This window comes from Narcine bancroftii, chromosome 9 (assembly GCF_036971445.1).
Source record: "Narcine bancroftii isolate sNarBan1 chromosome 9, sNarBan1.hap1, whole genome shotgun sequence".
Lineage (NCBI taxonomy): Eukaryota > Metazoa > Chordata > Chondrichthyes > Torpediniformes > Narcinidae > Narcine > Narcine bancroftii.
Genome location: NC_091477.1, coordinates 119526705 through 119544152, shown reverse-complemented (window position 1 = coordinate 119544152; position 17448 = coordinate 119526705). Strand labels below are relative to the sequence as shown.

Genomic DNA, 17448 nt, shown 5'->3' with positions numbered 1-17448 from the left:
ATAATTTTTGTACTTCTCTGTAAGATCCCTTCTCATTCTTCTAAATTTTAATGAGTACAGTTCCAGATGACTCAATCTCTCCTCATAGACCAACCCCCTCATCTCTGAAATCAACCTAATGAACCTCCTCTGCACCACCTCCAAAGCCAGTCCATTCTTCCTCAGGTCGGGAGATCAGAACTGCATGCAGTACTCTAGATGCTGCCTCAACAGCGCCTTGTACTAAATTCCTGCTCCTAAATTCAATCCCTCTTGCGATGAAGGTCAACATTCCATTTGCCTTCTTGACAATTGGCCCTGAAGCATTAATTCTCAATCTCTGCCAATTCAGTTCACAGCCGTTGTCATGACATAAGAAAAAACTTGGACGATTGTGTTCAGTTCTGGTCACCTCATTAGAGGAAGGAGGTGGAAGTTATGGAGAGGGCACAGGGGAGATTTACCAGGATGTTGCCTGGTTTGGAGAATGTGTCTTCTGAGGCAAGGTTGACTGAGCTCTTTGGAATGAAGAAGGATGAGAGATGATTTAATGGAGGTCTACAAGATTGTGAGAGGCATTGACAGGGTGGACGGCCAGCGCCTTTTTTTCACCAGAATGAGAGGAGCAAACACCTTGTACATCTGCACAAGGTGAGCAGAGGAAAGTTTTTGGGAGATGCAAGGGTTTTAAAAAAAATTACACAGTGATGGGTGCCTGGAATGCATTGTCAGGGATGGTGGTGTAGGCTGATGCAATAACAACATTTAAAAGACTCTTGGGGGCATGATGCACGAAAAATAGAGGTAGGCTACAGCTGGAGTTGGTGAGGGCGACTCCATTCTCAGTACTGGGTGTGTGGTGCTGTCTAGATTGAAGAAGTTGGCTCGCTGCCCAAGTGTGCTCGGTCAGGAACCATGGCTACGTGTCATCTCCTGGGCAGGAGCAGGGACCTCGGACCCTACACTTGAAAAAATGTCTGGGTGGGTCATAGTGGTGCCTGGCAGTGGGGAGATGCTGGGGAGGTGTTTCCGGGTTGAATCTATGTCGAATGTATTTTTTTAGTTGAGTTGTATCGAGTCGACCCCTGATTTTTGAGGGTTTCAAGACTTGTATGCCGAAATATACAGTATTTCTCAGTGAATGAATGTAGGTGAAGTATTTTGGTTGGATGTAGTGAATATAAACACTTCAGAACTGCAAGAGTGGCCCACCATGGCAAGTAGGTTGAGAATCACTGCTCTGACCAAAAGATTTGTTAAACTTGGATTTGCCTTATTGTGCTTGGGTGGTTGGTCTGCTCTAGATCTTTCCCCGAGGGCATGAGTTCAGAGAAAGTGGTAAGGTTGGGGACAGTTGTAATGTTTACAAGACATTGAAGTGTGTATGTGGATAAGAAAGGTTTAGAGCAGTGGTTCTCAACCTTTTCGACTCACATATAGCCTTAAGTAATCCCTTCCTAACTACAGAGCACCTATGGCATCCAATTTAAGGTTGTATGTGAGTGGAAAAATAAAAGGTTGCGAACCACTGGTTTGGAAGGATGATGGTCAAACATGGGCAAATGGGTCTAGCTTGATTAGCATAGACAAGTTGGGCCGAAAAGCCTGTTTTCATTCTGTGGAACTCTGACTTGTCCTGATTAAAATACTCTTGCTCCCTCCTCCCTTGGCCACCAGCTGCAATGTTGAAGGTTTGCAGTCACTCTCACATGCTTCATTCATGTCTGGTAAATTTTAATGTCACATTCTGGATTTCAAGACTTGCTTTGAAAACATGAATGAATCAAGAGGAAGTGAGAAATGAATAGGAGTGGCCTGTTTAAAGTAAAACACAAAAATCTGCAGACACTGTGGTGGAAGTAAAAACACTACACTGGAGAAACTCAAAAGGTCAAACAGTCCACTTTATATAGCAAAGATAAAGATACAGAACCAATGTTTCAGGTTTCAGTCCTTTACCAAGGTATGGAAAAATGTCGGCAGATGCCCCAAAGAAATTGGGGGGGGGGGGGGAGTTGAAGCATGGTCTAAAGGCAGGAAGTAGTAGGTGGATAAGCGAGAGAGTGTCCTGTTTGCTGTCTTTATTCTCTGCCAATCAGTAAGCTCTATTGGCATGCCTATTTCCCATAGCATGAAACTCTTCCATAGTATAGTAGTCTGCCTTGGACATATCCAGTGATTCAGCTTCATAGCTCTCTCGGGTGGGCTAAGATCCAGAGTTTGGAAACAAGGCAGGAGAGTGATCGGTGGAAAGAGGCTGTAGTTGGGGTGGGGTGTGGGTTTGGAGCCAGGGCAAGGTGAAGTGGAGGCTGTGGCTGGAGGAAATAGCCAAGTGGAACCATGTGAAAGAGGAGTGGTGCCCCGATAGGAACTATGGGGGAAGGGATGGATGTGTAGGAAGTTCAAGAAGGGGAAAGAACTGGGTTATGGGGCTGTGAGGTCCCTGGTGGATGAGGAGGGAGAAAGGAGTGGGTTATTTGAAATTGGAGAATTCATTGTTCATGCTATTGGGGTGCAGACGGCTGAGGTGGAATGAGATGCTGCTCTTCAGATTTGTATTTGGCTTCATCCTATCAACAGAGGAATTAGATCAGTGGTTCCCAACCTTTTACTTTCCACTCACATCCCACTTTAAGTCATCCCTATGCCATCGTTCTCTGTGATTAGTAAGTGATTGCTTAAGGTGGTATGTGAGTGCGAAGGGAAGGTTGAGAATCACTGCTCTAGACCCAATTATTACTGAAATATTTTGCTTGAGAAAAATTGTCATATTGGCCCATTTCCTTTGGAGTTAGGAAACTGCACATAACAAATCAATTTGGAATCATTAAAACAGTGGTTTTTAAACTTTTTCTTTCTACCCACATACCACCTTAAGCAATCCCTTATTAATCACAGAACACTTATGGTATACGGAATACTTAAAGTGGGATGTGAGTTGAAAGTAAAAGGTTGGGAACCACTGAATTAGAGAGACCAACAGATTGATGTGAGACGAGGAAGGGGAATTAAAATGGCTCTCTGTTGATGTGAGAGGACAAAGCGCAGGTAATTGGCAGAACGGTAACCTAGTTTAAATGAAATCTCATGCTCTATTCCTCATAATACTCTAGCATAGAAATCATCAGTACCTGCACATTTGTTCTGAAGAACCATTATTTTTCTCTTTCATCATTTTCTCCATTGTTGCAGGCAGTGTTGATATTCACTGCTGTGAAAAATAAGGGGCTTTCCCAGTGTTAGTTGTTTCAGAGATCAGCTCATTGGAATTTCAAATTTGCAACTACATTATTACTAAGTGATCTGAACCTCCAGCATTGAAAAAATTGTACAGGCCAGGTAAAATCTCCCACAATTTTAAACATTTTACAGGGGATATATCAAAAACTGAAAAGTGCATTCAAGATGAAGGTTGAATTGAAATAGCAAATCATACAATAAAAAAAACGATAAGCCTACAATTTTGGAAATAATTTGAAAGACAATAAACTAACTCTTGGCAAATAGAGCTGTTGGAGGAACTCAGGTGTTCAAGCAACACGCATTGGGTAGAAATGGTCAGTTAGTTATATCAGGTGTTCAAGCAACACCCATTGGGTAGAAATGGTCAGTTACAGTTATCTCAGGTGTTCAAGCAACACCCATTGGGCAGAAATGGTCAGTTACAGTTATCTCAGGTGTTCAAGCAACACCCATTGGGTAGAAATGGTCAGTTACAGTTATCTCAGCCAGCATCCCGGGTTCGAATATGGCACTATCATGTGTTTGTATGTCCTCCCCATGTCTGCGTGGTTTTTCCCGGGTGCTCTGGTTTCCTCCCTCTCTCCAAAATGTATGGGGGGGGGGGGGTGGTAGGTTAATTTGGGTGTAATTGGGCACCATGGGTGTAAATGTCTGAAATTGGCTTCTACTGTGCTGTAAATAAAATTTTGAAAAAGAACATTTAACATTTTGGTGCAGGGCCCTTTATTGAGATGGTTGGTTATTCAGGTACTTTTTGAGCATAAATGTTTTTTTTCCCCTCATTGTAGAAATCCCTCTTCCTCTACTTCAACCAACAAAGAGGTTAAACTAGAAACTTCTGCTGACATGGCGTACCTCTTTGAAACCATTACTCAGGATGTCTTCTTGGATGAGGAGCTGAAGGAAGATCTTCTGAAGAAGGCAACTAATTCAAGATACCAGGAGATGAAGGTATTGCTCTTGAGACTTGTGCCGAGATGTGGAGAATATGATGGTCTGTCCACAATCTTGTGCACAGCCAAATCCGAGTCACCTGCAAATTGGAGGAGCAACCTCTCGGCAGTCTCCAACCAGATGGTATTAATATCGACCTCCATTTTCTGTTAACCCCTGTATCCCCTGCTCTCTCATTCCCAACCTCTCTGTCTTCTTTCCTCCAGTTGCTGACCCCTTCCCTCCCTTTTCAGAGAGCTACGCTTCTTAGCCGTTTGACCTCTTCCTTCATCACTTCTCAATTTCTCTCTCTTCTACCCTCCCATCTGTATCCACCTTTTACCTGTTAGTCTGCTCCTCCTCCTTCCCCTTCCTCTCCTCCTCTCAGCTCCCCCCTCCCCCACCATTTATTCAGGCATCAACCTGTTTTCCTGTTTCCTGACAAAGGGCTCAGCTTCGAAACGTCGACTGCTTTTTACTTCCTATCGATGCTGTGTGACCCACTGAGTTTCTCTGGCATTTTGGGATATTCTATAATGGTGCTAAGGCTTATTTGGGGAGGTCCAGGTCTTGTATTAGTCCCCTTTCCTATCTCTCTCTGATCTGGTACACCTGCATTATTACTTGCTGTATTTTTTATCAACATTTTGTTATTGACAGCAAAAAATGGAATAAATGTTTGGGTGCTGCAGTTGGTTGGATATAAACTTAAATTTAAATCCAACCCACAAATGTCTTTCTCATAGTTGCAGGAGTTTTCTCGATCAGTATTCAAGGTTAGTAATCTCCTTCAGAGATCCCATATGGCCCTTGCAGGAAAATGGAGGGCAAAGATACTAAATTCTCCTTTTGGGTTAAAATTAGAATTCTACGGCACAGAAGGAGGCTGTGGTGCCAATACTGACCTTTTTAAAAAGCAATCTATTTAACGTCATTCTTTCTGCTTTCCCTCATGCTCTTAAAATTATGTTGGTTCTTCAAAACAATTGGGATAGGATAACAAAATCCCATAGCATAAAAAGAGGCTGTTGTACCTGTTGTCCTTGTTCATTTAAATAGAAAACCTTTAGATGAGAGTGATAGTCAGCTTGAAGAAATATCCTTTAGTTATGGTGGGTTTTTTTCCCATTAGGCAGTATATTCTTTTATTACATGTTAAGGTTTTTGGATGAGATGATAATTAAACCTTGACGTGTGTTTGTTGGGGGGGGGGGGAGGAAATCAAGATATGTGCTATCATTCTCAAATCTCTTGCACAAAAATGCATCCCCTTTCAGCCTGGGGGTGGCTGGCACATTGTTGCAGCGTTCAGGAGGCGTGGCTATTACCCCCAGAAATTCTCTCCTGTCCTCTTATCCTATTGAATTAACACCTTCTGTCTGTTAGTCTGGACTCCTCCCCCTCCCATTCCTCCCTTTTCACCACTTTTAATTCAGACACCTGTCTGCTTTTTCACTTCTACCTTGAAGAAAGACTCGGGCCCAAAACATAGGTATATATCTTTACCTCCTACGAACCTTGTGACATCTGCTGAGTTGCTCCATTTGTCTTTTACTAGCTGAATGTATGTTTGCTATTAGTTGGAGAAAATAATAATTATTGTACCAGATTGTAGAGTAGCAAATTAGTTGCATTTGTATTTCAAAGAAATTTCACTTTCTTCCCTCTGATGCAAGGTCTTTGACCTGAGGTGTTAACACTGCTTTTCTTTCTGCAGATTCTGCCTGACCTGAGTGTTTCCATTTCTTTCACCATCTGCAGTTCTGACATTTTGGCATTTGTTTTCTGCATCAGCATTGTCTAACTGCTAGCTGCATTTAATGTGTGTCATAATTCCCACTTAAACCAGTGGGAGTACTTTTAACATCTAGTTTTCTTAATTTATTTGCTGTCTTTAATCACACCCAGTAACATTGTTTTCTTAACCTTTTTGTTTCTCAGAAATTTCGAGAAAAACTCCCCTCATACTCGATGAAACATGTAAGTATTTTATTTTTAAAAATTGTATAATGTAGAAAAATCAACTTCCTTCAGAGTTTGAGTGTGCAAGCTGTCAATCAACAATTTCTAAACCCATGGCCAGACAACCCTATCTTAAAATTCCATCAAACTTGAAAGATATTTTGGTTGGAATTGTAAATTAATCCTGAGGTATACAATGTGGATTGTTGCTGGAAGTACAAAGGGGGTTGTTAATAACATTGGGCTGCACGGTTAGCACAATGCAATTACAGTGCCAGCAACGCTGGTTTGAACGCAGCGATGTCTGTCAGGAATTTGTGCTTTCTTCCCTTGTCTGTGTGGGTTTAGTCTGGGTGCTCCGATTTCCTTCAACACTTCAGAGTGTATGAGGTTGTAGATTGATTGGCATATTTGAAGAGCGTGGGCTGAAACGGCAAATGACCAAATTTAAAAAAACAAAATAAATTTTATCTGTGGTCGATATATCAGAGCTCTTTTAATTCTGTAGCTGGTCAAAATTTGATGCCACGCAAGATTGGCTGGATGAAATAGCATTCCAATTCAATGGCAACCCATTTCCAGTTTGAAATGTGCATTTGGTAATGGTGCTGAAGGAAGATTGTTCTGCAGTGTATAATAAAGCGTTCTGCAGAGGCATATTTAGCTCCGAAACCTGTAGAAACGTTTAGCTTAAATGGAATATTCTGCTGTCAGCTGATTTCTGCTGATTTCACAGACAAAAAATGTAACCCTGACCCATTGATCAGTGCAGAGATGTGACTGTATTAATGAAAAACTCATTCAGGAGGTCATTCCTAAGAAGTTGCGGTATCAGCTGTCTTTCAAAATTTAACACTGTAGCGAATGAATGAATAATGTTTTTGCTTTAGTCACTAGAGTACCCAGTTTGAGCAATCTCTATTGCCTGTGAAATTCGCCTTTTTGTATTCAGCCTTCTACTCCCAGACTAGATTTAACAATCGGACAAAGGACTAGGTATCATCACTCAAGGATACTTGCATTATTGGCTCCTTTACCTCATTTTGTACAAATATTCTGTGACTTTTTTTCCCATTTTAAAAAGTTCCCTTGAATTAAATTGACTGAAGTGAATATTTTAAATCTATGCTGCTCAATTACATGCAAATTAACCTATTACCCAGCCCCCGCCCCCCATGTTTTGAAGGGTGGGGGGAAACTGGAGTACCTGGGGAAAGCCCATGCAGACACGGGAAGAACGTGCTAGCACTTTACAGACAGTGCCAGATTCGAACCTGGGTCGCTTGGTGCTGTAATAGCATCACACTAACCATATTTCAAGAAAGGAATAGATCATATACTTGGTACAGATCATTTTGGTGCATGAGGAGAGGGTGGATGTCAGCTGTCTCTATTACCACCTCTCTGGAAACTTTAAGATGCAGGTTAGTGGGTCCAGGAGATTTGGTCAGTTTTCAATCCTGTTAATTCCTCCAAAGCTTTTGTTTCTTACTAATACTAATCTTCTTCAGGTTTGCATTTGTAGCTCTTCACTATTTTAGGTTTCCTTTGTTTTCTCTTGCTAAGATTAAATAATTTACTTTAAAATACTTCGTTTCTATGATTGCTTCTTAATTCCCAATATTATTTCATCTGTGTCTCTCCTGCAAGGAGTCCAGATTCACTTCTGACCTTTCCCTTTTACACTTACAAGAGCTTTATGGTTGTTTTTGTGCTACTTGTTTAATTGCTTATGTTACCTTCCCTTATCGATTTCTTCCTTTACTTTGGTTCCTTTGTTTTTACTGAAATTTTCCCAATCCTCGTTGCTGCGTAAAAATGGTCGGCATGGTTAGTGTAGCAGTTACCACAGAGCTAGTGATCTGGGTTCGAATCCGGCGCCATCTAAGGAGTTTGTACGTTCTCCATATGTCTGTGTGGGTTTTCCCTGGGTACCCCGGTTTCCTCCCACCCTCCCAAAAATGTAGGGAGTGTAGGATAATTGAGTGGCAGAGGTTTAAATGGCCGGCATCAGCTATAAATAAAATTTAAAAATAAATTGGGATTCTTTTGTTTTTGATCCAAAGATGTGTTGTGCTACTTTTCCTGTTGGCTTTTCATGCCTTAATGGGATACATTTGCCATAAGCTATTTTTTTTTTAAAAAGTTACCCAGTTTCTTTATTCTTTTCACAATCTACCATTGTAAGCTACTAATTCATACCTTTACAGTTTCCTTGATGAGATGTGAGACCTTGATTTCAAATTGAATTAAGTTCCAACCTTGATAAAAGATATCCTGTGACAACTACTCCTTAAAAGTTCTGAAACTGCCAGATTCTCAGTTCATCCTTTCACATTTCACAGTACTAGATGAAAAATAGAATGTTCCCTTGTTGGTTCCTCAACGTTTGAAGAACTCGGGATACTTCAAAGCCTTTTGACAGCTGATGAGTTAATTCTAAAGCACAGTCATAATTGCTAAGGGGAAAGAAATCTACCGAATAAAATTCTATGAATGTCAGCAGGCCAGGTCGGGATAAAAACTGCTGGAGCACCTGGCAGCACTTGAATTTTTTAAAAAATCTTGACTCGATGTTTCATTTTCCACTTTTGGTCAGAATAGTGTCCTGCGGTTTTAGAAGTAGCATCTGACGCTGTCGTTCTTCCCACAAGTGGGACTGGTAATATTGAGCTGCGCCTATTCATTGCAGATGGGAATAAATGAAGCACAAAGCTAAAGCCAGTGGTGGCTGCAGAACTTGACATTCTCACTAGTTTAAGAAAAGCTCTCCTAATCTCAGACCATGCCTCATCGAATCCCTTGCGTTGTTTTAACTGACCATTTCTCTGTAGCACTGTTCTTTGCACATTTGTTTTTGTATTACCTGGTGTTCTTAAGTATGGGTTAATTTACTTAGTGTGCAAAACAGTGTTTTTTCCACTTCATATTTGTAAATAATTCAGCAAAGTTCCACAAATGGTCACGGAAAATTAGGAACATTGACACAAAAGCACTACTATCTCTGTAATCCTTGACTAACCTTGTTCTTTTTCCAAATTGTGAATTACAGGAAGTGATAGACTTGATAAACACAAATCAGGTGGTTGTCATAAGCGGAGAAACGGGTTGTGGGAAAACCACCCAGGTGACCCAGTTCATTCTGGACGACTACATCGAGAGAGGAATGGGCTCCCTGTGCAAGGTTGTGTGCACCCAACCGCGTCGAATCAGCGCTATATCTGTAAGTCTGTTCGATCAGCAATACCTCGGTGTCTGATGCTTCTGGTTAATGTGGCATTGCAACACAAAGCATCTGAGTTCAATGTGGGGAGAAATGCAAGCATCTGCCAAGAAGTGAGCCAAAATTTGTTTTAAAAAGGGCACAATTCTTGAATCATTAAACAAAAGAAGTTGGGAGAGGTGCTAGGGAGGAGGAGTGGAGAGTTGGAAGGAAAAGAAATACAAGTAGGTAGAGATTGAAGCAGCGGAACTAGATGGAGGTGGGGGTGTAACCTAAACCTAGAAAAAAAAATCAATGTTCATGGTACTGGGTTTCAGGCTGTCCAGGAGGAACACGTGTTGTTTCTCAAGTTTGCGTTTAACCTCAACCTGGTGGTGAAGGAAGTTGAGGACAGACATGTGGCAATGGTGGGGGTATTATAAAACGGTTGGCAACCAGGAATTTTGGCTGGAGCCCCTGGACAGAGCATAGGTGCTTGACAAAGCAGTCACCCAATCTGCATTTTGTCTCACTGATGTAGAGCGTTAATTGTATCTCTGAGTGAATTTTCCTTGGGCAAAGGATATGGAACAAAAGCAGGTAGAGATTGACGATCATTGACGGGTGTTAGAGAAGATCTGAGGGGTTGAATGACCTTCAACTAAATGCTGACTGTTTTTGTATCTTTAGATAGCTGAGAGAGTGGCGGCAGAAAGAGCTGAAGCCTGTGGTGATGGCAACAGTACTGGCTACCAGATCCGCTTGCAGAGGTCAGTTTCCACTGGTTCGCACACCATTGATGAACAGTTCTTCTGTCACACCAGAAGGGAAATTTGTATCTGTAGATTGGGCTGTTGGATGCCTGACTTGTGGATTCTTCTGATTCCCTTATTTTGTAAACCTACCTGCATACAAAGAGAAAACTGCAAATCAGATGGATTTGCCTCATCCAGGAATTGTCAATCTGCCTGTTTTGATGATTGCAGCTGTGCGCAATGTTTAAATAATCCCCAAAATATTTGCATCAGGGTCTCAACAACCTGTGGGGGTCCCAAAGCATTTGTAGCCAGTTTCGGGAAGCAAGGAAGCATATAATACAGTGAACTTTTGAGTAACTATATGATTGTCACCAAGTAAGGTTGATGTAGATTGTCATTAGAGAAGAAACAGGAATCGGGACAAAAACATTAAGCTAAGATCAACCATGAAATGTGGGCATTGATTTCGAACACTTGCTTTCAGAGAGCAGAAAATACGAGCTCTTCATTCTTCTGCTTCCTGTGAAGTATGACACCTTTTTGTCTAGTTATATTTAATCCTTCCAAGCTGCCACTTACACTTTCTCAACTTAATTGTATAAATTGGAGTTAAAATGCTTGTTCGGTGCATTGAAACTAATGGTGTGTATCTAGTGATTTTTGTAGCTTAACGAAGACTAATTGCAATGGTTTCAATAACTGGTGAAAGTGTATAGTATTTATCCTGGCTCCTAATTGCTTGTCTCAGCACCACCTTTGGCTTATTGATTTTGAGTTTATTAATCTTTTGGTTTATTGATCTCTGCTATAAAAAAAAGACACTTGAGAACTGCAAATGCTGGAAGAGGTGAGCTGGAGGGACTCAGCAGGTCAGGCAGTACCCTACGGAGACAAACGATCAATCTGCATTTTGAATTGGCCACCCTTAAATGGGACTAAATTGAGAGGGGGAGGCGGCATGCAAGAAATGATAAGATAATAGACAAAAGAAGGTTGGAGATATGAGAAGAGATCATTGGGTTAGGAAAGAGAAATGTGTGAACCACGGCAGGTAAGGGAGAAATGGAATGTCACCGGATCGAGGTGGGGGTTGCCTAAAATTACAAAATTCATTGCGATGGGAATTAAGATTACCCAGAGGGATTATGAAAATACTTGACCATAAATTAAATTCATGCATATTACAAAATAGGTAATGCAAAGGCCTATGTTTTCGAGCATTTTTTTTTGATCTCTGGGGCTTCATCCGTGTTTTGCAACTAATGGAATGTAAACAAAACTGGCATTTTTGTTTGATAATGCTGCCATAAAATGCCCTGTGGAAACTTGGCTTGTTAAAAGTGCAATTTAAATGCATCTGATTATTATAATTGTTATTGTTACTGGAAATGTATCAGCGAGTTGGTGCAGCCAGTCTTTTCACATCACCTGCAAACCAAGGTAATGTTGCAGCCTCAGTATATAGGACCCTGGTCAGACCCTACTTGGAGTACTCTGCGCGCAGTTCTGGCCACCTCACTACCGGATGTGGAAACCATAGAAAGGGAGCAGAGGAGATTGACGAGGATGTTTCCTAGTTTAGGGAGCAGGCCTTATGGAAACAGGTTGAGTGAACTTGGGGTTTTCTCCTTCAAGCGGTGGAGATTAAGAGGTGACCTGATAGAGGTGTTTAAGATGATGAGAAGCATTGATCGTGTGGGTAGTCAGAGACCTTTTCCCAGGGCTGAAATGGCTGGCACAAGAGGACACTGGTTTAAGGTGCTGGGGAGATGTCAGGGGTAAGTTTTTTTACGCCAAGTGGTGGGTGCGTGGAATGGGCTGCCAGCAACGGTAGTGAAGGTGGACACTTTAAGAGACTTTTGGCTAGGTACGTGGAACTTGGAAAAATGGAGGGCTAGTAATTTCTAAGGTAGGGGCATGCTCTGCACAACTCTGTGGGCTGAAGGGTCTGAATTGTGCTGTAAGTTTTCTATGATCTAAAGAGCATGTCTGATCGAGGGAGAAGTATGATGAGAGTGTTGTATGTACGATGTTCAGAAGCACCAAAATTCTTTCTTCCTGCAGCCAAACAGGTACATGAAATGTACCAATTACAACAGTAGAACTATAATAATCACAGTATGACAAGACAGAAAAAGAGATGATAAATGTAAAAGGACAGAAAAGTATTTGCAGTCGCATTTAGTTCAAGAAAAAAAAAGTGAAGTTTCAATACTGCAAACAAAACCTCTGCTGGTCCCAGAGCAGTTAATGACGAGGGTAGTATGGGGTGGTTGAAGAGTTTGTTAGTTATTGGATTAAAAGCTGTTCTTTAACCCTGATGTGCTGGATTTCAGGGATCTGTCCTTTCTGCTTGAAGATAATCAGCGAGAAGAGATTATGTCCAGCATGGTGTTTTTAAAAACAAATTTACAACATAGTAAAAAATGACTTTGGTCATTTAAACTTGTGCCACCCAATTACATCCAAATTAATCTATAACCCTTACATGTTTTGAAAGGTGGGAGGAAACTGGAGCATCTGGAGGAATCCCATGCAGACATGGGTAGAATCGGACATTTTGGCGCTGGGCATTTTGGTGAAAAAAGACTTCTGTAGCCCATTGGACATTCGGCGCCCACAGATTGGCGCTGCCCGCCTCCCCGCACCGGTCACTGCCTGCAAATGCCTTAAACTCCAGCGTTGAACCCCTAGCATTGCAGCACTGCCTGATCCCCTGTGTTTCAGGAACTCCCTCCCTGCATGAAACCGCTTCCCTCGACAAATCTTTTGGGATTTATTGTTATTCTTAGTATACGAATAATCACCTATTATAATTAATCACGTAGGTTCATGTGATTTATCAATTATATATTCCATGATATGTAATTAAACATAGCAAATTTACCAAAAGCCCTCGTTCCCAAACTATTTTAAATAATTTAAATTCATTGCTATAAGCTAAATAAGCCCTTGTTTGCCAGGGGAGGGGTTTCCTGCTGCAACGCCAGGAGTTCAGGCAGTGCGGCTGGACATTGTCGGCCACCAGATGGTGAGTGGGGTGGGTGGGTCAAAATGTCCAGTGACAAACTGCAAGGGCCAAAATATCGGCACCAAAATGTCCTCGACCCGACACGGGGAGAGCCAACAAACTCCATACAGACAGCGCCAGATTCAAGCCCGAGTTCCCGGCACTGTAATACTGTCGCACTAACTGCTACGCTGACCGTGCCACCCAACTTGTTGGCTGCCTTTATAGATGTTTTCAATGGACTTGAGGTCAGGGTTGTCTTGGCTCAGTCTTCCACTTTCTGCAGGCTTCCGGCCATTTGAATTTCCAATTCTGGCCATGAGGCAACCAGGCAGTATGCTTTCCATGATGCGCCTGTAGAAATTCGCTGGAGTATTTAATGACATGCCAAATTTCCTCAAACCTCTGAGAAAGTAGAGGTATTGATGTGCCTTGATGTGCTGGCTTCAGGCAAGGTCCTCCCATTATCTTAAAGATCACTGAAGAGAATCTTGCCTCTTTAGTCCACTGAGCGAGGCCAGACTAGAACTCAGTTTAACGTTCATTTGAAAACTTGCTGCTTCAGTCGTGCTTATTCTTTGAAATATACCTTGCTGCTATAATTGCAGAGGTTGGTGAATTGTACTGTGGTTACATATCTAGACTTGCCATTCTCCACCCTTTTTGGCTGTGATCCCCTTGGGTCTCTGCTCAAAATTTATGAGCCCCCTTCCCTGTGAAACAGTCAAGTTTTGCTTTCTTCTGTACTTCCCTCCTACCAACTGCATTAAAAAAACCCTTTGTTACGAGAGTTGTAAAGAAAACAAGGCTTTTTACTTAAATACGCTGTGGCCCACGGGGTGGGAAGAGGAAGAGGAGGAAGGGGTGGGGGTGCTGCTGAGAATGGCTGCTCTAGACCACTTGTGCAGCATCTCTCATTTCATCAAGGAGATGGGCAGTGGGTACACATCCATCTGCAGGTTCTCCAAGCTCCACACCATCCTGAATTGGAAAGATAAACCTAAATTGACACCAGATCAAAGTCCTGGAGCTTCATGCCCAACAAAATTATGTAGCATCTTCACAAGGATTACCACCTCATTCTCGAGGGCATTTGGGGACAGTTTATAATTGCTTGTTTTGCAGCATCAACATTCCAAAAAATAAACTGCAGAGCTTGATACTATTAGAGGAGAATAATATTGTTTTGCCCTATTAATTTTTGAAAATCCATTTGTACCTCCTAAAAATGAAGCATGCCCATTATCAGACAAGGATATTTAAAGTTTGAAAACTAAGCAGAATCATGAACATGTGTTCCAAAATGCGTTATTTTGGATCTTATTCTGCATAATAAAGGTGCAAAATCACTATAAATTACAATACTACAAATACAAGATTTAAGGAAAATAAAAGAGAAAAAAAATATGTCCATTGTCCATTCAGAAATCTGATGGAGGAGGGGAAGAAACTGTTTTTGTAATGTGTGTTTGCCTTCAGGCTCCTGTACCTCCTGTGGGTAGCAGTGAGGAAAGGACATGACCTGGGTGGTGGGGGTCTTTGATAGAGGCTGCTTTCTTGAGACACTGCCTCTTGTAGATTTCCTTAATGGAGTGAAGACGAATACCCATGGTGGCGCTGGCCGAGTTTACAACCCGTTGGCACTTCCATATCAGAGACTGATGCAACCAATCAGAATACTCTGTTGAAATTTGCAAGACACCTCTGAAAAATATTGGGAGAGCATATTTGTAAAATTACCAGAAAGGACGTTGCATTTAATTTTGTGTTGTCATTGGTGTGGCAGAGCTGCAGCCAGCCAATGTATTTCAGAATGCGACGTGATAGATGTTTGATCTTTCTAATTTCCAACTCATTTAGTTGGATCATATCATCATTTTCCATGCCATTCAGTTCTTTTATGCACTCTTTGAATACAATCAGTTCATCTCCAAGACTTCTCTTCCCTGCACCCAAGTGATTTTTATCTGCTGCTGTTTGATTGGGTGCTGTACATTTGCAGATGAAATCTTGTAACTCTCAAGCATCTTTTGCCATTCACCCAACCTTCATTTCTTTTCAGTCCTCCAAGGTGACAGTCTGGGCAGCACAGTTGGCATAGCAGTTAGCACAACGCTGTTACAGTGCCAGCGAGTGGAACCGGGGTTCCTATCCCATGCTGTCTGTAAGGAGTTTGTATATTCTCGCTGTGGCTGCGTGGGTTTTTCACGGGGGCTCTGGTTTCCTCTCACCTTTCAAAACAAACGTACTGGGGGTTGTAGATTCATTGGACAGCACAGTCCCATGGGCCTGTTAACATTTAGTATGTCTAAAGACATATATATTTTTTAAAATCCTTCATCCCTCATTTCTTTCAACCTGACATTTGAGGCCAATTAAATATGTTTTGGATTCTGGGATTCTTAAGACTGCACCCGTTTAAAATGCCAGACGTATCCTAATGTCTTCCACCTCTGACTTGAAAAGATTTTTAATCTTGCTGTTTGAGGTACTTGGGGAGATGTAGATTATTAAACAGTGGTGCGCCTAGTTTGTTCCAATTTGTGAACTGTTTAGCTAATTAAAATTAAAGGGAATATATAATGTCTGGTGTTATTGAGTGCCCTGCTCTGAGCCACATGACTTGTAATTGGCTGGCTGAAGTGTAACATTTTGCTGTTCTGCTAATTTTAATACATGTCTTGCTTCTTAGTCGCTTCCCACGCAAACAAGGATCCATTTTGTACTGCACTACAGGAATTATTCTTCAGTGGCTTCAATCAGATACGTAAGTATATATTAAGTATTATTGGCACATTTATGTCGATCAAATTTGATTCCATTATAAGAAAATAATCATTTATGCTCGTGATTTGTCAAGTTCCAGTTTATTTTCTGCAACACTGGTCTCGTTAACAGATTTTTAAAAAATCTCTTTCCAGTCTTTTGTCCACCATCAGTCATCTGGTTTTGGATGAGGTTCACGAGAGGAGCTTGCAGTCGGATGTGCTGATGACGATTGTTAAGGATGTTCTGCCCTTCAGACCGGATTTAAAAGTGATATTGATGAGTGCAACTCTAAACGCTGAGCAATTTTCAGAGTATTTTGGTGAGTGGGATAGAAATATTCCAGCTCACTATTCAGTTGTTATAGCACTGTCACCTGATTGGTTGGAGGAAGGGTTATGGTTCCTCCTACGAAGGGGCTCGTCCTGCAAAAAGGGACCTGGGAGTCCTCGTGAAAGATACCCTTAAGGCAAACTTGCAGGTTGAGTTGATGGAATGCTGGGGTTCATTTCAAGAGGAATAAAATACAAGAGCAAGGGTGTGATGTAGTCTTACACATTGGTGAGACCTCACTTGGAGTATTGTGAGCAATTTTGGCTCCTCGTTTAAGGAAGATTATGCTGACATTAGGGAGGGTTCAGAGAAGGTTCACAAGGATGATTTGGCGAATGAAAGGGTTATCGTAAGAGGAGTGTTTGACGGCTCTTGCACTCATTGGAATTTAAGAAAATGAGGGGATTTTAGTGAAACATCTCAAATGAATAGAGTAGATATTATTTCCCATGGTGGGAGAGTTCTAGGACAAAAGGCCACAACTTCAGGTCTGAAGGGTATCTGCTTAAAAACACAGATGTGGAGGAATTTTTTTTTTATCCAGAGGGTGGTGAATCTGTGAATTTGTTGCCACAGGCGGTTGTGGAGGCCAAGTCATTGGGTGTATTTAAGACTGAGATTGATAGGTTCCTGATTAGCCAGGGCATCAAGTTTTTGTGGAGAAGGCCGGGCAGAGGGCTGAATGGGAAAATGGATCAGCTCATGATTGAATGGCAGGGCAGGCTCAATGGGCTAAATAGCCTATTTCTGCTCTTATGCCATTTGGTCTTCTGGTCTCAGTCCGTTGTACAACTCCAAAGAAAATGAAATCTATTGAAGTTGGAACCAGAGTTACTCCCAATAAAAAAGAAGGAATTTCTGCATTCATAAAAATAAACAGTGGAGGAGAATTACTGATAAACGTGGGTAAAATTAGTCTTAATCACCTCCACTAGTGTAATCACCTCAAATAATTGATATAGAAATTATCCAGTCATTTCCATTCTGGATATTCCAATGTGGCAGTTCTGAATGGTATCAATGGCCACGATCCCTTGTGACAGATTGTTATGGTGTTGTTCATTGTTCAGAATCGTTGTTTTGTATGTTTTCATACAGGAAACTGCCCCATGTTACATATCCCAGGTTTTACCTTCCCAGTGAAAGAGTACATCTTGGAGGATGTCATCGAGTTGCTTCAGTGAGTCAGTTTGTTAGTTTTTAAAAAATAATTATTTAATATAAAACCTCTTAACAAGCATATCACAATATTTCAAACTTAA

The 17448-nt window shown here is 41.5% G+C and overlaps 1 protein-coding gene across 1 annotated transcript in view; it reads left to right on the top strand.

The window, feature by feature from the left end:
• The window catches only part of dhx36 (DEAH (Asp-Glu-Ala-His) box polypeptide 36), a 77203-nt gene that overhangs the window by 4072 nt on the left and 55683 nt on the right, over positions 1 to 17448 (top strand). The window contains exons 3-9 of the mRNA XM_069897498.1: positions 4011 to 4173; positions 6097 to 6135; positions 9170 to 9340; positions 10010 to 10089; positions 15780 to 15854; positions 16009 to 16175; positions 17285 to 17366. Coding sequence (XP_069753599.1) covers positions 4011 to 4173; positions 6097 to 6135; positions 9170 to 9340; positions 10010 to 10089; positions 15780 to 15854; positions 16009 to 16175; positions 17285 to 17366 — 777 coding nt within the window. The remainder of the gene's footprint in view (positions 1 to 4010; positions 4174 to 6096; positions 6136 to 9169; positions 9341 to 10009; positions 10090 to 15779; positions 15855 to 16008; positions 16176 to 17284; positions 17367 to 17448) is intronic.